The sequence below is a fragment of the Bufo bufo genome, chromosome 10 (genome assembly GCF_905171765.1).
Source record: "Bufo bufo chromosome 10, aBufBuf1.1, whole genome shotgun sequence".
Taxonomy (NCBI): domain Eukaryota; kingdom Metazoa; phylum Chordata; class Amphibia; order Anura; family Bufonidae; genus Bufo; species Bufo bufo.
Genome location: NC_053398.1, coordinates 81,953,228 through 81,978,162, shown reverse-complemented (window position 1 = coordinate 81,978,162; position 24,935 = coordinate 81,953,228). Strand labels below are relative to the sequence as shown.

General features: G+C 41.6%; 1 protein-coding gene across 3 annotated transcripts in view; it reads left to right on the top strand.

The window, feature by feature from the left end:
* The window catches only part of RELA (RELA proto-oncogene, NF-kB subunit), a 130,705-nt gene that overhangs the window by 85,389 nt on the left and 20,381 nt on the right, over positions 1-24,935 (top strand). For 2 of the 3 annotated variants that reach the window (XM_040409477.1, XM_040409480.1), the window contains 2 exons: positions 8,777-8,881; positions 22,596-22,808. In XM_040409477.1, the coding sequence (XP_040265411.1) occupies positions 8,777-8,881; positions 22,596-22,808 (318 nt within the window). The remainder of the gene's footprint in view (positions 1-8,776; positions 8,882-22,595; positions 22,809-24,935) is intronic. The other variant, XM_040409478.1, reaches the window with a different exon arrangement.

The window sequence follows — 24,935 nt, the reverse complement described above, 5'->3', positions numbered from 1 at the left end:
GGGATGTAGCCAATTCTATGATTTTAACATCCTCTCATAGAAAAGAGACAGCAGGTAATACCACTCTTTTGGCAACTTCAGAACACCCACCTCATGTGACAAGAAATATACCAAAGGGTGAGATTATAAGGGCAAGAAGAAACTGCTCTAATAGTAATTTGCTCAGGAAGCGGGAAAAAAGTGATTGGTAACTAGAAAATATACTATTCGATCCATAGAGGAAGCCAAGGAATAGGCTTTCTCTCTCTCTCTCTCTCTCTCTCTCTCTCTCTCTCTCTCTCTCTCTCTCTCTCTCTCTCTCTCTCTTTCTTTCTGGATAGAAGTAATTTTAATATTTCCTGAAAAGGCAATTGCTGACAAAAATATAAAAAAAAGCAAAAAATAAGACAAAAAGAGGCAGTGACTTTTGTGACAGGTTATAGTAAGGAATATATGGAGATTTGTAAGATCATACAGCTACATTTACCAGTTTTGAATTTTGATCAGGAGTGGAGAGAAATAGTCAATGAAGGGGTTAAATGTGTGGCCCGCAGAGTAACTACCATAGGGCAAAGAATTAGCCCCAGTCTTTATGAACGGCCCACAACTCCACCTGTGTGTTTAACCCAAAAAGGCAGCTACAAATGCAGCAGCAAAAGATGTATTTGCTGTAACCATATGGCAGTATGCCAAAATATAACTTCGACCACAAATGGTAAAGGTCACTCCATTAAACAGTATTTGAATTGTAACACGCAATATGCGGTATATCCAATCACTTGCAAAGACTGTCTAGTACAATATGTAGGTTGCACTACACAGCAGATAAAAAGTAGAATACGTAAACACATATCAGATATACCTCATTATACACTGCTCAAAAAAATAAAGGGAACACTTAAACAACACAATGTAACTCCAAGTCAATCACACTTCTGTGAAATCAAATGGTCCACTTAGGAAGCAACACTGAGTGACAATCAATTTCACATGCTGTTGTGCAAATGGGATAGACAACAGGTGGAAATTATAGGCAATTAGCAAGACACCCCCAATAAAGGAGTGGTTCTGCAGGTGGGGACCTGACCACTTCTCAGTTCCTATGCTTCCTGGCTGATGTTTTGGTCACTTTTGAATGCTGGCGGTGCTTTCACTCTAGTGGTAGCATGAGACGGAGTCTACAACCCACACAAGTGGCTCAGGTAGTGCAGCTTATCCAGGATGGCACATCAATGCGAGCTGTGGCAAGAAGGTTTGCTGTGTCTGTCAGCGTAGTGTCCAGAGCATGGAGGCGCTACCAGGAGACAGGCCAGTACATCAGGAGACATGGAGGAGGCTGTAGGAGTGCAACAACCCAGCAGCAGGACCGCTATCTCCGCCTTTGTGCAAGGAGGAACAGGAGGAGAACTGCCAGAGCAATGCAAAATGACCTCCAGCAGGCCCAAATGTGCATGTGTCTGCTCAAACGGTCAGAAATAGACTCCATGAGGGTGATATGAGGGCCCGACGTCCACAGGTGGGGGTTGTGCTTACAGCCCAACACCGTGCAGGACGTTTGGCATTTGCCAGAGAACATCAAGATTAGCAAATTCGCCACTGGCGCCCTGTGCTCTTCACAGATGAAAGCAGGTTCACACTGAGCACATGTGACAGACGTGACAAAGTCTGGAGACGCCGTGGAGAATGTTCTGCTGCCTGCAACATCCCCCAGCATGACCGGTTTGGCATTGGGTCAGTAATGGTGTGGGGTGGCATTTCTTTGATGGGCCACACAGCCCTCCATGTGCTCGCCAGAGGTAGCCTGACTGTCATTAGGTACCGAGATGAGATCCTCAGACCCCTTGTGAGACCATATGCTGGTGCGGTTGGCCCTGGGTTCCTCCTAATGCAAGACAATGCTAGACCTCATGTGGCTGGAGTGTGTCAGCAGTTCCTGCAAGACAAAGGCATTGATGCTATGGACTGGCCCGCCCGTTCCCCAGACCTGAATCCAATTGAGCACATCTGGGACATCATGTCTCGCTCTATCCACCAACGTCGCGTTGCACCACAGACTGTCCAGGAGTTGGCAGATGCTTTAGTCCAGGTCTGGGAGGAGATCCCTCAGGAGACCGTCCGCCACCTCATCAGGAGCATGCACAGGCATTGTAGGGAGGTCATACAGGCACGTGGAGGCCACACACACTACTGAGCCTTATTTTGACTTGTTTTAAAGGGTTTCTATCACTTCGTATGACTTAATTAGCTGTCGGACACTAGCGATCCGCACGGCGCATGCGCGAGAATTCGTCCTCTGCGTCACACGGAGGATCGCATTCAGCAGGAGATGGGCGGGCTGGAGGGACGCGCTGGGCGGTGGCTGTTTATGAAGGTAGACGGAGCCTCTAGGTGCTAATGACGCCCACATAGCACCTAGAGGCTCATTAGCATATTTATAAAAGTTATTTTTTTTAGCAAAACGGCTGCCCCAAAAGCTGTTATATTAGGATGGTTGGCCAGAGCAGACACTAGCGGATCGCTAGTGTCTGACAGCTAATTATGTCATACGAAGTGATAGAAACCCTTTAAGGACATTACATCAAAGTTGGATCAGCCTGTAGTGTGTTTTTTCACTTTAATTTTGAGTGTGACTCTAAATCCAGACCTTCATGGGTTGAAAAATTTGATTTCCATTTTTTAATTTTTGTGTGATTTTGTTGTCAGCACATTCAACTATGTAAAGAACAAAGTATTTCAGAAGAATATTTAATTAATTCAGATCTAGGATGTGTTATTTTTGTGTTCCCTTTATTTTTTTGAGCAGTGTGCAACTCTTATCTGCTGGTAGTCGTCTTTATTTTGCCACTGTACACAAAGGCGATACAACAGCGTTTTCTGTCCAAGGGGTGGAAAGAGTCACCCTTCCCATTAGAGGAGGAGACCATAAACTGAAACTCCTCAGTCGTGAGGCATATTGGATGTATGAATTGGGAAGCTGTTTTCGAACAGGCTTGAACAGAAAACATGACTTAATTTTACAATATCGCTAAAAATTTTGTTTTTTATGGTGTATATTCTTTTTTTTTCTCCCTTTTTTTGTTCTTTTTCTTTTGTTATATTCAGTGTTTTTTTTTTGTTTGTTTTTTCCCCCCTTTGTCTGGTTAGTTCTCCTTGCCTATGGATCATGTGATGCAGTAGTCCAGGTGGATTGTTACATCGCGTGATTATAACTTTTTTGCATGTCATGAATAAGGGCCAGAATTGAGGGGTCCAAAACGCATGGACAATGACATCGTAGATTGTGTATATGAACAGTGTTTGGATTTTAGTTCTTATTGGAAGTAATAAAGTCACAAGCTTTTTATGGGAAGCTGGACCATATTTTTCTCTTTTGAATCAAGTCTACGTACAACAGAGTCTGGGCTGGGCCCGTGCTTCCAGAAAAACAACACAGCTAAGAGCTGTCTTTTTTTTTTTTTTTGTATTTTGAAACTCATTTCTTTACTTTTGTTTTGTTTCTTTTCTTATGTTTCTATGTGGCAGTTTAAATGAGTAACATGAAGATAATCATATGATGATAAAAGATTTTATATCTTTTATTACTCCTTTTAACAAATGTGAAGCTGCTACATATTTGGATATAAAGAAAGAGTAATGTTAAAAAATACCAGTGACTAGCAGCCCTCAAAAAATCTTCACGGCCAGACGGATCCCATTAAAATCAATGAGACCGTTTTTAATTGCCGCTTAGACAGGAGTGCACCTGTCTAAGGCCTCTTGCACACGAACGTGTGCACCCCGTTGTTGTATTGTGAACCGCATTTGCAGATCCGCAATACACGGGTGCCGTTCCGTGGGCACCCCGTTGTTGTATTGCGAACCGCATTTGCAGATCCGCAATACACGGGTGCCGTTCCGTGGGCATTCCGCATCACAGATGCGGACCCATTCACTTGAATGGGTCCGCAAATCCGGGGGTGCGGGAAAGAAGCACGGAATGGAACCCTACGGAAGCACTACGGAGTGCTTCCGTGGGGTTTCGTCCCGTACTTCTGTTCCCCAAAAAGATAGAACATGTCCTATCTTTTTGCGGAATGGCAGGATCGCGGACCCATTAAAGTGAATGGGGCTGCGATCCGCTGCAACTGCCCCACAGACGGTGTTCGTGCATTGCGGCCCGCATTTTGCGGGCCATAGCACGACCACGGGGCGCACACGTTCGTGTGCAAGAGGCCTAACAGGTACACTAGAACCATATGGCCTTTTAGGAGTTTAAAAAAAAAGTCACTCCTCTCTTGATTGAAAAGTGCCTGCGCTCAGCTTAACCCCTTAAGGACTCGCCCTAATTCACCTTAAGGACTTGGCCATTTTTTGCAAATCTGACCAGTGTCACTTTAACTTTAAAACGCTTTGACTTATCTAGGCCATTCTGAGATTGTTTTTTCGTCACATATTGTACTTCATGACACTGGTAAAATGAAGTTAAAAAATATAATTTGTATCTATAAAAAAAAATACCAATTTTACCAAAAATTTGTAAAAAAATTGCAAATTTCCAAGTTTCAATTTCTCTACTTCTATAATACATAATAATACCTCCAAAAATATGTATTACTTTACATTCTCCATATGTCTACTTCATGTTTGGATAATTTTGGGAATGATATTTTATTTTTTGGGGATGTTACAAGGCTTAGAAGTTTAGAAGCAAATCTTGAAATTTTTCCAAAATTTTCAAAAACACAGTTTTTAGGGACCAGTTCAGGTCTGAAGTCACTTTGCGAGGCTTACATAATAGAAACCACCCGAAAATGACCCCATTCTAGAAACTACACCCCTCAAGGTATTCAAAACTGATTTTACAAACTTTGTTAACCCTTTAGGTGTTCCACAAGAATTAATGGAAAATAGAGATACAATTTCAAAATTTCACTTTTTTGGCAGATTTTCCATTTTAATAATTCTTTTCCAGTTACAAAGCAAGGGTTAACAGCCAAACCAAACTGTTTGCTTTTTATGGCCCTGATTCTGTAGTTTACAGAAACACCCCATATGTGGTCGTAAACTACTGTACGGGCACACGGCAGGGCGCAGAAGGAAAGGAATGCCATACGGTTTCTGGAAGGCAGATTTTGCTGGACTGTTTTTTTTTTTTTTTTGGACACCATGTCCCATTTGAAGCCCCCCTGATGCACCGCTAGAGTAGAAACTCCAAAAAAGATGCCCTATTTTAGAAACTACGGGATAGGGTGGCAGTATTGTTGGTACTAGTTTAGGGTACTTATGATTTTTGGTTGCTCTATATTACACTTTTTGTGAGGCAAGATAACAAGAAATAGCTGTTTTTGCACCGTTTTTATTTGTTATTTACAACATTCATCTGACAGGTTAGATCATGTGATATTTTTATAGACCAGGTTGTCACGGATGCAGCGATATCTAATATGTATACTTTTTTTTTTTATTTATGTAAGTTTTATACCATGATTTCTTTTTTGAAGCAAAAAAAAATCATGTTTTAGTGTTTCCATAGTCTGAGAGCCATAATTTTTTTCAGTTTTTGGGGGATTACCTTGGGTAGGGTATGATTTTTGCGGGATGAGATGACTGTTTGTTTTATTGGAACTATTTTGGGGTGCGTGTGACTTTTTGATCGCTTGCTATTACACTTTTTGTGATGTAAGGTGACAAAATGGTTTAGTTAGCACAGTTTTTAGTTTTTACGGTGTTCATCTGAGGGGTCAGGTCATGTGATATTTTTATAGAGCCGGTCGATACGAACGCGACGATACCAAATATGTATACTTTTTTTTTATTTTATTTATGTAAGTTTTACACTAACAGCTTTTTTAAAACAAAAAAATGATGTTTTAGTGTCTCCATATTCTGAGCCATAGTTTTTTTTATTTTTTGGGCGATTGTCTCAGGTAGGGGCTCATTTTTTGCGGGATGAGGTGACGGTTAGATTGGTACTATTTTGGTGGGCAAACGCCTTTTTGATCGCTTGCTGTTGTACTTTGTGATGTAAGGTGACAAAAAAATGGTTTATTTAGCACAGTTTTTATTTTTTACGGTATTCATCTGAGGGGTTAGGTCATGTGATATGTTTATAGAGCCGGTCGATACCTAATATGTATACTCCCCCCTATTTTTTACAATTTTTTTTTTTTTTACTTTATTTGGGGAAAATGACATTTTTGTTTATTTTTACTTTTTAACTTGTTTTTTTTACTTTATTTTTTGTCCCACTTTGGTACTTGAACTTTTGGGGGTCTAATCTTTTACAATGCATTCCAATACTTCTGTATTGGAATGCATTGGCTGTATGAGTAATACAGTGTGTATTACTCATACAGCTTCTGGCCTGTGAGATCCAGGGGGCTGGATCTCACAGGCTCGTCACCGGAAGGCAGCGCTGATGCCTAAGGAAAGCATCACGCTGCCTTCAATGCCATCGGGTCCCCCCTACAGCCGCATGGGGACCCGATGGCGCCGGTGCGGCACCAGGTGAAAGCCGCAAACCGCAGGTCTGAATTGACCTGCGGTTTGCGGCGACACGCGCATTTAGCCAAGGTCCCTTCTCAATGATTTGTGCAGTCACCAGGTTCCGATCACCGCCCACCGGGCGGCGGTAATAGGAACTATACATGATGTACCGGTACCTCATGGGTCCTTAAGGACTCTGGAGCCATGCCGTACCGGTACACGTCACGGGTCCCTAAGGGGTTAATGATGTCACTGCGCGCTCATTCTGGGAGCAGGAGATACATCCCCTCCCACCACCAAAATGTACATCTTAAAAAGCCAACAAATCTGCCATTTGGAATAATTGGCGTGTTGGGAAGGTTTAAATAGACAGCCTTTCTTAAAGGGGTATTCTCATCTTAATGATCACTGTTAAATCTGTTAATGATTTGACAGTGATCATTTTTCTAAATACATGTTATTACCCAATTCCCACCCTTTTTTAGAAAATAAGTCCTCTCTTACCTGATGTTGTCTTTGGTCTCCCCTGGTTACGGCCACCTCTTCTGTCGAATCCCGCCGGGCCGCACTTGCGCAGAAGACTGAAGATTCTCTCCCGGCCGGGCCGCGCAATGTCCTGAACACGCCGCCACGCATGTGCCATGATGACTTCTTCCTGGCCAGTATAGTACAGAGCCGCGAACGCGCACGCCGGCTCTGTACTATACAGGCCAGGATTAAGTCACCATGGCGCATGCGCGGCGGCGTGCACGTTCAGGACATTGCCCGGCCGGGAGAAGAATCCAGGAAGTGAACGTCGCGCTCAAGGAAGAAAAGTATGAAAAGGGAAGATGAGAATACCCCTTTAAGTACCTTGTGGCCATGGCTAGCCTCTATAGCTAAGTAGCCTGACAATTAAGGGAGCGTTCACATCACCGTTATGTTTCTGCTCTTCTGATCCATCAAAAGAGCAGAAAAATAAAGATAAACTGATCCTGAGCATCAGTTAAGCACATTTGGCATCTGTTTGAGCCATTTCCATCAGAGAATTTTTTTTTCCCATCTTAAAAAAAGGATCTTTGGCAGAAATGGCTCAAACGGATGCCAAGTGTACCTAACATATGCACAGTATCCGTTTTTCTTTATCTTTATTTTATTTTTGTTCTTCTGATGGCTCAGAAGAATGGGAAAATAATGGTGATGTGAACTCTCCCTAAGTGGCATATGTTTTCACGATTATTATCACCAGCACCCATTTGAGGCTATGTTCACACTAGCGTTTTGTTTTCCGGTATTGAGTTCCATCACAATACTGGAAAAAAAACGGTTCAGTTTTATCCTAATGCATTCTGAATGGAGAGCAATCCCGTTCAGTCCCTCTTACGTTTTTTGGACGGAGAAAATACCGCAGCATGCTGCAGTTTTATCTCCGGCCAAAAAGACTGAACACTTCCTGGAATTCCGGATCCGGCATTAATTTGCATTGAAGTGTATTAGTACCGGATCCTGCATTAGGTGTTCCGGCAAAATGGATCTGGCTTTTCCGGCGACAGAACTGCCTGCCGGAATCCTCTGCCGCAAGTGTGAAAGTACCCGGAGTCTGCTGAGGCTTCCACACCTAGCGATTTAACATCCTCTTCCTTTGCATAGCTAAACCATTTCAGTTGTTACTTTGAATTATATTTTCCTCCTGACTTTGTCTGCTTTGTCTATAATAATAGCTGACCTTTCCTGCGGGGGAGTGTATTACAGCTGTATTGTGCTGCTTGTGGCATAGATAAGGCACATTGCAACACCAAGCACACAAATAAGACTCTGTATGTGTCTCCCCTATTATTCTTATGGCTCTTTAGTAGGGTCTGAACGCTATCACTTCCTGGAGATTGCAGTAGACCTTTTCTATTCATTTGCATCAGAGTCCGCATGTGCTGTATGGCAGACTACTTGGCAGACTAGGCCAAAACAGTACAGAAGTTTGTGTCCGAAAATGGCAGTCCCAAGATATTTTAAAGGGAATCTGTCAGCTCCAAAACAACCTCCCCCCCTTTCTAGAGTAAGCAGTATATAGTGTAAGTGATGCAGAGTTCAAATAAGTATGCTTTGCAGGTCTGTCCTGGAATGGAGGTTTTGGCGAACGTGCACAACCCCTTTTAAAAAAAAAAAAAATGAATAGCTACAACCCTAAAAACGCGCACAAATTCTTTTACAGACTTCCATCTAACTAATAAAAACTAGATATGTGGAACATTCCTTTTAATGATCGTTAATAAGTAGCAGCAATAATTTGCTTTTGATAAATTTATATCGATGTGCAGCCTTGTTTACTTTTGTGCTTCTTTTTATTGGATTGTAGGAGCCCCTAACACCGCTGAACTGAAGATTTGTAGAGTGAATAAGAACTCCGGGAGTTGCTTGGGAGGTGATGAGATATTTTTACTGTGCGATAAAGTGCAAAAAGGTAAACTGTATTCATATATGCTTTGAAGTGTCCAATTGTATTTTTCTTTGTACTGTAAAATACCCTTTTCACGCTTTGTACATTTACAAACTAGTTTCTATTGTTTATATTATTTGGATGAAAAGTGTACAACCGGGTAGACAACAATCTGGAGGACTTAACCTTGAAAGGCAGATTTCATTTACAGTTTAAAAGATTGTTCAGGACTTCAAAAGTAATACCCCATTCTTTGGCTAGAAGAGTTGAGGGCAGAACATATGTATGGCTACCTCCATTGTAGTTTAAAGAGCTGAGAGTTTTTTTTCCTAATTTCTATAGACTGCACTCTCTCTGGAGTGTTGAATTTATCAGATATTTACACTATATTCTGTGGATATGCTATAAACGTATCAGATTGGAATCTCCCTTTAACCTCTTAAAGAGAACCTGTCACTAGGAAATGCAGTGCAGTCAGCAACATTTTATAGAGCAGAGCAGATTGATACATAGTTTTGTGGGAAAAGATTACATAGAACTTGCAACTTTTTGGTTTCAGATTTTAAAACTGATGACCTGTTCTCAGGATAGGTCATCAGTATCTGATCAGTGGGGGTCTGACACCCTGGACCCCTGCTGATCAGCTGTTTGAAAAGCCACCGGCACTCCCGTTGTTGGACCCCCCACCTATCAGATATTGATGACCTATCCAGAGGATTGCTTATAAGTAAAAAAAAAAAAAATCTGGAAACTCTCTTAAATCCCTGCTCTTTCTGAGGTCGAGATCACCCAGTTCACTGTTTATACAGCACGATCTGATGCCTGCAAATGATAATTTAGGTGTATGCACAAACTAGCATATTACTGGGAAAATTAGCATTTCACTCGTTCATCATGCAATCGGCGGCACCTTTACACCGCCAGATAAACGATGATGAGTGTTCCTATGAACACTTGTTAGCGATTGTCAGGCCGAGAAATGTTTAAGATGTATAGAATTATAAAAGTTTTACTGTATCTTTTTCTACAAAACTATATTAATCTGCTCAGCTCCTCCTGCTTTATAACATTTTTCCTGCAGACTGTACTGCATTTTGTGTTGACACGGTCTATTTAACACAGAATGACGTGTACTTAATCTGCAGGAGCACAATAGTTCCATACAAGTACCATATTTGTGTACTGACACTGTACAGCATTTTGTCAGAATGCAGATCTGTAAGAAGTCTAATGAAGATTGAGGGTCTGATGAAAATATTTTTATTTTTTTATTTTTTTTTGTCTTATGGTCAGGTGTGTCTTATAGAGTGAAAAATATGGTACATTATCCTGATTGCACATGATTACCACAGGAGCCTGGCTGTAACTGATAGTGGGCCACTGCGGTAAAGCCCATTTAACTCCTTTTAGATGTTGCAAATAATAGCAACGTGGCATCTAAGTAGTTTGACAGTGGGACAGTACTCCCTCTGTCACAGAGGTGCAGCATAATAGATTTCCTCTTAGTGTAATAAAACATTATTGCCTGTTCATGTAAAACTGAGTCAGTGAGCCAATAATGATATTGTGAAATATTTTACTAGGACTAAAAAGATAACAAAATAGTTAATAAAAAAATCATGCACAGTGTAAAAAAAAAAAAACATTTTTCCCTATACAAAAGTTTTATTTTGGAAGAGTTAAACTTAAACAATAAAGTTAAAGGCTATGGACTTATTGCATTGTACTTATTCTGAGCAAAAAATTATTTTTAATTGGTCTTTATAAAAAAAATGTTGAGCCCCTTTCTCTGTACACAGTTGATATTCTCTAGTAGCATACTATGTGTTTTTACTGTATATTGTCAGGTAGCTCAGCTGATGGCTCCTTATCTCTGACTTTCTATTCTCTGATGAACACCCATTCTAGCGCAAAGAATCGGCCGGACACAAGCCGCAGCGGTTTGTCGGCCAGTTCTCCGCTAATCTGCCGGAATGTGTATGGATCTCCTCCGGACCCCATTAACTACTTTCATACTAGCGTTTTGGCTTTCGTTTCTGAGATACGTTGTGCGCTCTCAAAAGCGGTCCAAAACGGATCAGTTTTGCCCTAATGCATTCTGAATGGAAAAGGATCTGCTCAGTTTGCCTCCGTTCCGTCTCCATTCCGCTCTGGAGGTGGACACCAAAATGCTGCCTGCAGCGTTTGACTCCACTTCGTCAGGTGGACCGCAAAACGTATCCATCCTGGCACACAATGTAAGTCAATGGGGACGGATCAGTTTTCTCTGACACAATCTGGCACAATAGACTTTCATCTGGCACAATAGACCATTGACTTTCAGAGGTGTTCAAGATGGATCAGTCATGGCTATAGAAGACATAATACAACCGAATCCGTTCATGACAGATGCATGCGGTTGTATTTTTGTAACTTAATCGTTTTTGCAGATCCATGACGGATCCGCAAAAAGCTCTAGTGTGAAAGTAGCCTTATATGTAATGTGGCCAGAGGACATTCCATCCGCATCTGGCAGTACCGGATCCGATCAATTAAGGCAGGCTGTTCTCTGCCAGAACAGCCTGCTGGAATTCAGATCTGATGTGTGAAAGTAACCTTACTGATATATGGAGGCTTAAATAAAGGACCCTGTACACAGGCCGAGAATTGATATGCGATGAACTGGTGGCGTAAATGCACGGGCAATTACCCGATGAATGAGTGAAACGCTAGTTTATTGGGTAATTGGATAGTTTGTGCAGCACAGCAATCCTTATTTCCCGGTGGCAGATGGTGGTGTAAACATGATTTGCTGCTGAGCAACAACATGTCTGTATGGGGGAAGAATGATTGCATTAGCGGTCGCTCCTCCCCCATCTCTAGAGGAGATTTACATGCAGCGGTCTCCTCTGCGAGCAATCAGCAGATTGTCGCGAGGGAACTCATCCTTCCCGACAATCTGCTTGTACATCGTCCCGTGTAAAGGGACCCTAAGTGTTTTTAGCTATTAGTAATTTAGAGAGAGTTATTAGATGACCGGCAAAAAGTGAAATTCTCATAGCTAGGCAGAAGCTAGGTAAAATGTGATCATAAAATGCTCCTGAAGGTGTATATAGGCTGTAACATGTTATTGAGAACTGTAAAAAAAAATATATATATATATATATTGCGCAACCCCCCTCCCCCCCCCCAAAAAAAAAAAAATCTCAAAATGGTACCAGTCATTTTAATAAAAGTTCATTAAAAGGTAATGTACTCCAAAATTCTCATTGAAAATTTTCACTCATTCCTCAAAAACTAAGGCCTCACATAGCTGTGTTAATGGAAAAAGTGGGGGGAAAAAAGTTGTGGATCTTTTGTCACGATAAAAAAAAAAGCTTGGTCCTTTAAAGGGAATGTTTCATCAGAAAATGACCTATTGTTTAAATCAAACATTTGCCAGTGTATTAAAAACATAAAAATCCTAAAATCAAGCAGTTTTCACACTGGCTACTAGGCCTAAAATATGTTAAGACTTTTTATAGATGACAATAGACTGGTGGGGACCTCATTGACTCTTGTAGTAGATTTCTCTAGGCATGCTTTGATATCACGAAGGCTACTTTCACACCTGTGTTAGGTGCGGATCCGTCTGGTATCTACACAGACTGATCCACACCTATAATGCAAACGCTGGTATCCGTTCAGAACGGATCCGTTTGCATTACCATGAACCAAACGTTTTTTTGTTAATGATAATGCAAACGGATCAGTTTTGACTTGCACTGAAAGTCAATGGGAGGCGGATCCGTTTTTAATTGCACAATATTGTGTCAGTGAAAACGGATCCGTTTGGCTCCGCATCGTCAGGCGGACATCAAAACTCTCCAAGCAAGCAGCGTTTTGGTGTCCGCATCCAGAGCGGAATGGAGGCTGAACGGAGGCAAACTGATGCATTCTGAACGAATCCTTATCCATTCAGAATGCATTGGGGCTAAACTGATCCGTTTTGGGCCGCTTGTGAGATCCCTGAAACAGATCTCACAAGCGGACCCAGAAACACCAGTGTGAAAGTAGCCTTATTGTGAAAAATTATTTGTCCCATAAGACGCAGTGACATTTTCATCTTACAAAGCGAAAAATACATTTCATTCCAATCCCACCAGTGAGAGCAGGGCTCCAGCTGTGTAATACAGTTGGCTCCTCCAAGTGATGATGCGGGCCAGGTTCCTGAGCCCTCACCATTACAGCACTGTACTCTTACTGTGGTGAGCGTTAACTCATTACACTCAGCAACACAGTAGCGTATGTATATAATATTTATATTTAAGTGGTTTTCCAGGTAAAACCTGGTTCAAATGTAATTTGGATCTTGGATATTTACTGTATCACTGAGAACCACCAGTTATTTCAAGGGGCTCATCCTCCATTATAACTGCACTCCTAGAGCAGTGCCAAATCGCAAGCATTTTTATCATTATATTAAAGAGGTTGTCCTACATAAATTTTTTATGTAAATATTTCTACATTAGATCTTGACAGATGTGCGTTTTAGTTTTTTTTTGTATCTTTAAAATAAAAAAATGCTTCTGTATCTAGATACTGCTTTTACGTATTTATGTCACCCAATGTTCTGTATATAGGTTACTGTTCACAGAGCAGTAGCCCCCATTATTGTCAGTGGGGACCTTTTGGTGTTCATGTGACTGATCTGGCGCTGCCATTGCTATTCTGTTTCTATAACGGAACAGTAAAGCAAAACAGAAAATATGAATGCAGATTTGAACATAAAAAGGCTTTCTGAAATATATAAATATATATATATATATATATATATATATATATATATATATATATAATTTTTTTTTTTAAACTGATGACCAATCATCTAGATAGTCAAATAAGTGATAACCGAGGCAGCATGTCCGTTGAAAATATATTAGTATGGCACATAGTATGCTCTATATTAGTATGGCACAGATCCGGAAGGTGTTCCTTCTTAGTGCCGATATACTTATATACCACGTTCACTCTACTCTCTAAACCTGTATACAGTTACCGTATGGGGGTGCTTATATGCTCCCGTTTGTTTTTGTTTTTCTGAATTTTTCAGATTACTGTGCCCCTTGTTTTCTCTCCCGTCTCCTCCTGTTCTAATCTGGCTGCGCCGGCCCATTTTTCTCTAGCATGGGCTCGTCATCGCCTGCGGGGTTTGGCTGGCGGTTGCTGGGACAACGACGCCGGTTATGCCGGCGTCGTTGGCCGGGGCGACGCTTGCCTCGCTGGCGTGACTTGGCCCGACGCCTCCCCTGGACTGGTCACGTGATTGTCTGGTAGGTCATGTGCTTGTTCACGTGTCCGTGGTGACGTCGCAGGGCTGCGTCTGTGTGCGTGACGTTGCTGGGATCCTGGGCATGCGCATTCTGATTGTGAGGACACGGACCTTTGGCGCCCCTGTCCATGCACCGCCGTGTGAGTTTTTAACTCTATTGATTATGATCACTTTGAATATGGATACACAGGTGATATCACATTGTAATGATGTGTCTTATTGTCCCTAATTAATGCACTGTTATGTTTGTATTATGATTATTAATTTTGTATATGATGCACTATATCATGTAAACCACTATTGATGTAACTTTCACAATTCTGAGATGTTTATTGTATTTTATACATGGTTTTTTATTCTTGGAATATTTTTAATTGAATTATTGTCACTTTATTTTTTGCTATGCATTATGGGTATATATACCCTTGTATGACACCATGTTGTATGCTTGAGAAAGACCGCATTGAGCGGTTGAAACGTTGCAGAGGGGAATAAAAGATCCACCATTTTTTCATTTTATCTGGAGTGCTGCCTCATCCTTTTGATGCTATACTTACCTATAGCCGTTTGAGCCTGCGGCTGTTAGGATTACCTGCACCCACATCATCGGTCTTGTGCTGCTGTGACCTTTTATATATATATATATATATATATATATATATATTATATTATATTATATTATATAATAGAATAGAATAGAAATGAAAAAAATGGCGGCACTGGAGAAACAAACAATGGCGGGTGCTAGGTCCAGGGATGTAGCTGCTTACCCCGTATGGATAGAGATGAAAAACAGACAGCACTCCAGATAAAAAGCAATGGTGTTTATTCACCCATGTGGAAGGCAACGTTTCAGCTCATACAAGAGCCTTTCTCAAGCAATGAACACAGTGCATGATGAGGTATATATAGTCCAACCCCTAATACATCACAATAAAATCAATCAACAACAATATACAAAAATAAAGTGCAAATAGTGCATAGACAATGCATAAATACATAGAAGATATGCATTATTCATAAGCGGCAGCCCGCACCAGTATTATAACATGTGTATAGTACAAGGCATATATATTATACCATAGAGTGCAATAATTAATGAGTGAATACAGGTGCACATAATCAACAATGTGGGAGGAGAGATGTAAGGTGACGCTGCAAGGAGGGAGCGGTGACATACCCAATGTTGTCCTCTGTGCCACACACATGCCAAGCCCCGCCGAATCCAGCATTCCAATGAGAGCACTGCGCAAGACCACGGCATGACATCACATGTCGTTGCGGGAGCATGCGCAGTAATGCTAGGCCGCTCAGTCGGCCATTTTACAATAGGTAAGAGCCTCGCAATAATGTGTGTGCGCATGTCCATGTAGGGAATAGACAGGACAGCGCATCACTGAGAATAGTCCGTGTTCTGTGGCGTGGATATGTTGGAGACAGGGGAGGGACTGCAACTCGTTAGAGACACAGACCCTCATCCCATATGGGCGTCGCACAACGGCGACCACGACGGGGCTCGCCGTGGCCACCATAAGCAGAGCCCACCAGATCCCTCCAAGAACCACCCCCAATTTTAGACACACAATATAACACTATAACACTTCAGAGGCTGATCAACAAAACAAATAAATTTTTGGCACAACTTGGGGATTAAAGCAGATATACTAACGATCATATAAAATACAGGTATGTGGACACAGTGTTCATACATAGGGGATGCCCCACTTCACAATCTCGCAGCGTGCATCTCATCTGTGAAAATAAAAGCAAGAAGAAAAAATGAAAATGGCTTAGTGGTGTTCATAATACACCAAGTACCACCAGAGGTATATCGTATATCACATATATGACAATGTAGGGCAAACTGCTTATCTAGGAATACACCCCCAGGTTATAATCCATATTGAGCCCCTTGGGTTTCAGACTATTCAAGGTATAAATCCAAAAGAGCTCTTTCTTTTTAAGCATCAATACTCTATTGCCGCCACGTCTAGGCATGGGGACATGATCGATAGCCCAACATTTCAGGTGTTTTTCGGAATGTTTAAACTCCGTAAAATGTTTGGGAACAGGAAGATCCTTTCTTTTTTTGCGTATAGATAATCTGTGGTTGATTAACCGCGTCTTGAGGTCGGTCGACGTTTCCCCCACATATAGTAACTTACACGGACAGGTCAAAACATAGATGACGAAGTTAGAGTTACACGTGAGGTGGAAACGGATCGAGTAAGAAACTCCAGTAGTAGGATGGACAAATGACCTACCTTTACCCATATATATGCAATCAGTGCAGCAAAGGCAGGGAAAACTACCCTTACCATGTATGGTCAAGGAAGCCTGTGTTAATTTAGACTTGGGGCCCATGTCTGCTTTAACAAGTTGATCACGCAGGTTTCTGGACCTACAATATGAAAAGAGGGGAGGGGATCTAAACTCTTGGATCTCACTGTGGCAACCTCCCAGGATCCCCCAATGTCGCTTGATAATACGGTTGATATCCTCACTTTGTTCCGTATATTTGGAAATAAAGGTGTAACGGACCGTTTCAGCAGACAAGGGGTTAAAATCTGTTCAGGCGATAAGCCCCTTTCTGAGAGACAGGCACAGCTACTGCAGGATACACCAAACTCCCGAACTGGATACAAAGTAGCATTCCAAACTGGAACCTCACGAATAGCTGCTAGCAGACGAACAGGGATCTTACACTTCTGGCAATCGGTCCTCTAACAGCATACAGTGAATCCCCCCAATAACGAGACAAGGCTCCGTGTTGAGGGTCAAGCAGTGGTCTGACTGTACTTCACATACAGCCTCTTTTATTCATAAACCACAAACATAGTACTGCCCACAGGGGTTTGAAATACAACCAATCAGTAATTTACAACACATACAATGTAACTACAGCAACCAATCGTTCACGCCCCCAGAGGACCAGAATGAAGACTGTGACATAGGACAACATATCCCCACAATGCATCATGGTTTTCTCCTCTCTGTCCCGGAGCCAACCTGAAGAGCAATCCAATTATCTCTGAGGACAAAAGGGAGATCGCCAATACACATGTGAGGACAACAGAACAGACATCACCATTTTAAACACACAATGGGACAATGGCACAATAGAAACACACCCGCATATTCCTCCCAAGCTGACAAGTTACACTTATTATAAATTGTTACAACTTTGTGAGTTTACATTGGCCATACATATAACTTACATTAATTTAAACAGTATAACTTGGGGACAAACCTATCCAAAATTCACTTGAATAGGTTCAGGGGTTTAAAAGTTAGTATATGGCCCATAATCCAGGGGCAAGAGGCCAGCAGCCAGTCCTCTCCAAAACCCAGTGGCGAGTTTGGTTTCGCCACAAAAGGGGATCGTGGTCTGTGACCTATTGGATACCCTCCTCTCCAAAATACTACTTCTATCCAATCCATGGACTTTGGTGATGTGGGAATCAAGTAACTGGGATGGATACCCCCTTTTTTTAAATTTTCTAGCCATAGTATTCAAGGCCAAATCAACCTTTTCAGGTTCAGAAACAATGCGTTTGACCCTAAGAAATTGTAAAAAGGGTAAATGCTTGAGCATATTGCGTGGATGGCCACTATTGAAACATAGGAGGGTGTTTTTGTCCGTGGGCTTAGTATACAGTTGTGTATGTAACTTGCCCTTGCTGAACATGACTGTAGTATCCAGAAACTGTAATTCAGTCTCTGAATGGACCAGGGTGAATTGTAGATCTTTATTTACACTATTTAAGAACATATGGAACCCGGTCAACTGAGCAACACTACCAGTCCATATGAGGAAGATGTCGTCGATGTATCTCCACCACCGCAGCAAATGGCTGCGGTGGTGGGACACATAGACGACATGCTCCTCACAGCACCTCATAAAGATGTTGGTCGGTGCTGCGTTTGACCCCATCGCTACGCCTCTTTTTTGCTGAAAACATGTATCTTAAAATTATCTGCAGTAGGTCGATGATGAATTTCCTAGCAGATGTAGTGTAAGATGAAAGGCCAAGCATACGTTCAATTGCACCAATACCCAAATTATAGTCAATCGACGTATACAAGGAAGTGACATCAAGATGCCAAATGGACATCATGGACACCAGCGAGCTCAATCCTATTCAACTTGCATAGGAAGTCAGTCGTATCTTGTGTGTATATATATATTCTATTTTTAGCTGCATTGCAATATTCCTTGATAAGGTTCTACACGATTTTGCAGTGGGGGCGGAGTCGTATATACAAGATACGACTGACTTCCTATGCAAGTTGAATAGGATTGAGCTCACTGGTGTCCATGATGTCCATTTGGCGTCTTTTGATGTCACTTCCTTGTATACTTCGATTGACCATAATTTAGGTATTGGTGCAATTGAACGTATGCTTGGCCTTTCATCTTACACTACATCTGCTAGGAAATTCATCATCGACCTACTGCAGATAATTTTAAGATACAATTATTTCCTGTTTCAGGATACATTTTTTCTGTAAAAAAAAGAGGTGTAGCGATGGGGTCTAACGCAGCACTGACCTATGCCAACATCTTTATGAGGTGCTTTGAGGAGCATGTCGTCTGTGTCCCACCACCGCAGCCATTTGCTGCGGTGGTGGAGATACATCGACGACATCTTCCTCATATGGACTGGTAGTGTTGCTCAGTTGACAGAGTTCCATATGTTCTTAAATAGTGTAAATAAAGATCTACAATTCACCCTGGTCCATTCAGAGACTGAATTACAGTTTCTGGATACTACAGTCATGTTCAGCAAGGGCAAGTTACATACACAACTGTATACTAAGCCCATGGACAAAAACACCCTCCTATGTTTCAATAGTGGCCATCCACGCAATACGCTCAAGCATTTACCCTTTTTACAATTTCTTAGGGTCAAACGCATTGTTTCTGAACCTGAAAAGGTTGATTTGGCCTTGAATACTATGGCTAGAAAATTTTAAAAAAGGGGCTATCCATCCCAGTTACTTGATTCCCACATCACCAAAGTCCATGGATTGGATAGAAGTAGTATTTTGGAGAGGAGGGTATCCAATAGGTCACAGACCAGGATCCCCTTTATTTACAAATATACGGAACAAAGTGAGGATATCAACCGTATTATCAAGCGACATTGGGGGATCCTGGGAGGTTGCCACAGTGAGATCCAAGAGTTTAGATCCCCTCCCCTCTTTTCATATTGTAGGTCCAGAAACCTGCGTGATCAACTTGTTAAAGCAGACATTGGCCCCAAGTCTAAATTAACACAGGCTTCATTGACCATACATGGTAAGGGTAGTTTTCCCTGCCTTTGCTGCACTGATTGCAAATATATGGGTAAATGTAGGGCATTTGTCCATCCTACTACTGGAGTTTCTTACTCGATTCGTTTCCACCTCACGTGTAACTCTAACTTCGTCATCTATGTTTTGACCTGTCCGTGTAAGTTACTATATGTGGGGGAAACGTCGACCGACCTCAAGACGCGGTTAAACAACCACAGATTATCTATACGCAAAAAAAGAAAGTATCTTCCTGTTCCCAAACATTTTAAACACTCCGAAAAACACCTGAAATGTTGGGCTATCGATCATGTCCCAATGCCTAGACGTGGGGGCAAAAGAGTATTGATGCTTAAAAAGAAAGAGCTCTTTTGGATTTATACCTTGAATAGTCTGAAACCCAATGGGCTCAATATGGATTATAACCTGGGGGTGTATTCCTAGATAAGCAGTTTGCCCTACATTGTCATATATGTGATATACGATATACCTCTGGTGGTACTTGGTGTATTATGAACACCACTAAGCCATTTTCAATTTTTCTTCTTGCTTTTATTTTCACAGATGAGATGGACGCTGCGAGATTGTGAAGTGGGGCGTACCCTATGTATGAACACTGTGTCCACATACCTGTATTTTATATGATCGTTAGTATCTCTGCTTTAATCCCCAAGTTGTGCCAAAAATGTATTTGTTGATCAGCCTGTCCTGTCTATTCCCTACATGGACATGCGCACACACAGTATTGTGAGGCTCTTACCTATTGTAAAATGGCCGACAGAGCGGCCTAGCATTACTGCGCATGCTCCCGCAACGACATGTGGTGATGGCATGCCGTGGTCTTGACGCAACTTGGCGCTTGCGCAGTGCTCTCATCGGAACGCTGGATTCGGCGGGGCTTGGCGTGTGTGATACAGAGGACAACATTGGGTATGTCACCACTCCCTCCTTGCAGCGTCACCTTACATCTCTCCTCCCGCATTGTTGATTATGTGCACCTGTATTCACTCATTAATTATTGCACTCTATGGTATAATATATATGCCTTGTACTATACACATGTTATAATACTGGTGCGGGCTGCCGCTTATGAATAATGCACATCTTCTATGTATTTATGCATTGTCTATGCACTATTTGCACTTTATTTTTGTATATTGTTGTTGATTTGATTTTATTGTGATGTATTAGGGGTTGGACTATATATACCTCATCATGCACTGTGTTCATTGCTTGAGAAAGGCTCTTGTATGAGCTGAAACGTTGCCTTCCACATGGGTGAATAAACACCATTGCTTTTTATCTGGAGTGCTGTCTGTTTTTCATATATAGATATATATATTATATACAGTACAGACCAAAAGTTTGGACACACCTTCTCATTCAAAGAGTTTTCTTTATTTTCATGACTATGAAGGCATCAAAACTATGAATTAACACATGTGGAATTATATACATAACAAACAAGTGTGAAACAATTGAAAATATGTCATACTCTAGGTTCTTCAAAGTAGCCACCTTTTGCTTTGATTACTGCTTTGCACACTCTTGGCATTCTCTTGATGAGCTTCAAGAGGTAGTCCCCTGAAATGGTTTTCACTTCACAGGTGTGCCCTGTCAGGTTTAATAAGTGGGATTTCTTGCCTTATAAATGAGGTTGGGACCATCAGTTGCATTGAGGAGAAGTCAGGTGGATACACAGCTGATAGTCCTACTGAATAGACTGTTAGAATTTGTATTATGGCAAGAAAAAAGCAGCTAAGTAAAGAAAAACGATTGGCCATCATTACTTTAAGAAATGAAGGTCAGTCAGTCAGCCGAAAAATTGGGAAAACTTTGAACGTAAGGGCTATTTGACCATGAAGGAGAGTGATGGGGTGCTGCGCCAGATGACCTGGCCTCCACAGTCACCGGACCTGAACCCAATCGAGATGGTTTGGGGTGAGCTGGACCCCAGAGTGAAGGCAAAAGGGCCAACAAGTGCTAAGCATCTCTGGGAACTCCTTCAAGACTGTTGGAAGACCATTTCAGGGGACTACCTCTTGAAGCTCATCAAGAGAATGCCAAGAGTGTGCAAAGCAGTAATCAAAGCAAAAGGTGGCTACTTTGAAGAACCTAGAATATGACATATTTTCAGTTGTTTCACACTTGTTTGTTATGTATATAATTCCACATGTGTTAATTCATAGTTTTGATGCCTTAGTCTGTACTGTGTATGTGTGTGTGTATATGTGTGTATATATGTATGTATATATATATATATATATATATATATATATATATATATATATAATAATTTATACGTCCTCCCATATGGAGAGTAATGGAACACATACATCCGTGGGGAGGAGGAGTCGTTCACTCACGTGCCCGACACTGATCACATGATCGCAGACTAACCCGTCCTAGCGATCATCAGTGCCGCCGAGCCACCTCCTACTCCTCCCCCAGGCAGCGCTCTGTTGCTAGGGACGCATAGCAAACCGCCCACCCCTCGCCAGAGATGCTGGTAAAGGCATCGCACTCCTGAGAACCAATGTGGCATACACTTTTTAAGCAGGATCATTTGGGGTTCACATGGTGCTTGACAAAGGCTATGCTATAGCCGAAACGTAGCAATCTTTTAAACACGTTTTGCATGTAAGCAGTTCCCAATAAAGGGATTTTCACCGGACATGCTGCCTCCGTTATCACTTATTGGATTTTACATTCAGGAGCCTCTATAGATCTAGGGCTCCAGGTGGGCTGCTGCATTCCGGATGACCGTAAGATCTGGCGAGTGCGACTCCATATTGATGTTTTTTTCTATCATCTAGATAGGTCATCAGTATGTGATCGGTGGGGTCAAACACCCCCGACCCCCACTGGACAGCTGTTTGGGAAGGCAGTAGCGCCGTGGCCTTTCTCAGCTTTGCTTAGGCCACGTGATGTCACATTCATCAGTCACATGGCCTAGGTGCAGTTCAGCCCCATGGATTTAAATGGGTCTGAGCAGTGCTTGGTAAACAGAGAGAAGTCTGTGTCGCTGCTACGAGCGTCGCTGCCTCTCAAACAGCTGATCGGTTGATAGGTCATCAGTAACAAAAAATAAATAAAAATAATCATATATTTGGAATGCAAAGAAAAATGTAACTGTGTATTTTTCCTTCCTAGAAGATATTGAGGTTGTGTTTGTACATGGAAACTGGGAAGCACGGGGGTCGTTTTCCCAAGCAGATGTTCACAGGCAGGTAGCTATAGTCTTCAAGACACCCCCCTACCAAGATCCAGAAATCCATCAGCCTGTGAAAGTCCAGATGCAGTTGAGAAGGCCATCTGATAAAGAAGTGAGCGAACCTATGGAGTTTCAGTATCTACCATATGAAGGTATGTTAGCTTGCGTTTCTACATTACAAGTAACAGATTTATTTTAATCCATTTTACTGGTCATTTGAATAAATCCATGTATTTGCTCTGAGGTTAAGATTGTGTTTGGGTTAATTAATGTGGTGTGGACACTGTGCACCTTGTTGAAGCTCCGTACGAATATTTTATTTTAATGAATATTGGCAAATGAATGTGCCATTTTTCTGCCAGGACACTTTTTTCAAACTTTTGACAAATAAATACAATTTAAATTATTAAAAAGAAGTATTTGCCCTCAACCATATATTTTCTGAAAATAGACACCTGGTACATTGTGAAAATGACACCCAGCACATAATACTCAGGCTCCTGCATGCAATGTTGCATCAGAGAGAGAAGTTTTGATTTAAAAAAAAAAAAAAGGCGGAATTAAAGGGGTTATCCGAGTTATGGAAAAAAAAAAACCTTATAAAACTCATCAGGAAGAAGCTAACGCGAAACGCGCGTAACGGGGCACACCAACCAGCGATTGAGAGCCATCACACACACCTGAGTGACTAGGTAAGAGTAGATAGGATTGTGCAGTGTTTGGATATATCAATGTACTGCTGAGAGTGGTCCCGGTTTGTGTGGACCAATTCACCAGCATAGATATAGGATATGATGTACTGTATAGGATGAATCCTGTGCTCTTTATAGTCTTCATGACATTTTGGGATGTTTACCAGATATGGCTGCATAGTTAATCTGAGAAGACATTGATATATGTTTATATTTTATGATGTACTTCAGATGGTAGCCTATGCATGACATTACATCATGATGTCATAGGATTGATGTGAGCAATCGCTTGTTGGCACTTTATTTGTTTCCACGCTATTGTATGTATGTTTTTTTTTTATAAGAATATAATAAATTGATATATTTATGGGTATATTGGTACTTTATTCATTGTGTTGAGAAATATTTGTAAGAAGTACACCCGTGTACGCCCTGACCATATTGATCTAGTAGAATAACATATACATTAGTTAAGCTTGATTTCTTGAGAAAAACCCATACTTACACCTTTGCATGGTTCTGTTATTATTGCTTTGTTTACAAGCTGCAGCAAAGCTTTGGGGGCGTGTAACAACAATGACTGAGCTCTCCCTCATGAATATTTGTGGGTGTGAATAATCTGCCCTTCCCCTCACCCTGCTCTGCACATCCTAACTATGCTTAAAATAACCAGTCACATGATCATCTACTAGCTCACACAGGCAGAAGATCTTCCTGTCATATTGCAGATACTAGATACACATAGAGAGACGGAGGGTTATATATATATATATATATATATATATATATATATATATATACTGCCTGTCCAAAAAAAAAGTTGCCACCAAAAAAGTCACACACTCTAATATTTTGTTGGACCGCCTTCAGCTTTGATTACGGCACGCATTTGCTGTGGCATTATTTCGATCAGCTTCTGCAATGTCACAAGATTTATTTCCATCCAGTGTTGCGTTAATTTTTCACCAAGATCTTGCATTGATTACTGCACCTGACTGCTGCGCAAAGCCTCCTCCAGCACATCCCAAAGATTCTCAATAGGGTTAAGGTCTGGACACTGTGGTGGCAAATCCATGTGTGAAAATGATTAGAGTTGAGCGAACACCTGGATGTTCGAGAAGTTCGTCCGAACTTCCCGAAAATGTTCGGGTTCGGGATCCGAACCCGACCCGAACCCGACCCGAACTTCGTCCTGAACCCGAACCCCATTGAAGTCAATGGGGACCCGAACTTTTCGGCACTAAAAAGGCTGTAAAACAGCCCAGGAAAGGGCTAGAGGGCTGCAAAAGGCAGCAAAATGTAGTTAAATCCCCTGCAAACAAATGTGGATAGGGAAATAAATAAAAATAAAATAAATAAAGATTAACCAATATCAATTGGAGAGAGGTCCCATAGCAGAGAATCAGGCTTCATGTCAGCAGAGAATCAGTCTTCATGTCATAGCAGAGAATCAGGCTTCACGTCACCCACCACTGGAACAGTCCATTGTCATATAATTTAGGCCCCGACACCCAGACAGAGGAGAGAGGTCCCATAACATAGAATCTGGCTTCATGTCAGCGACTCAGCAGAGAATCAGTCTTCATG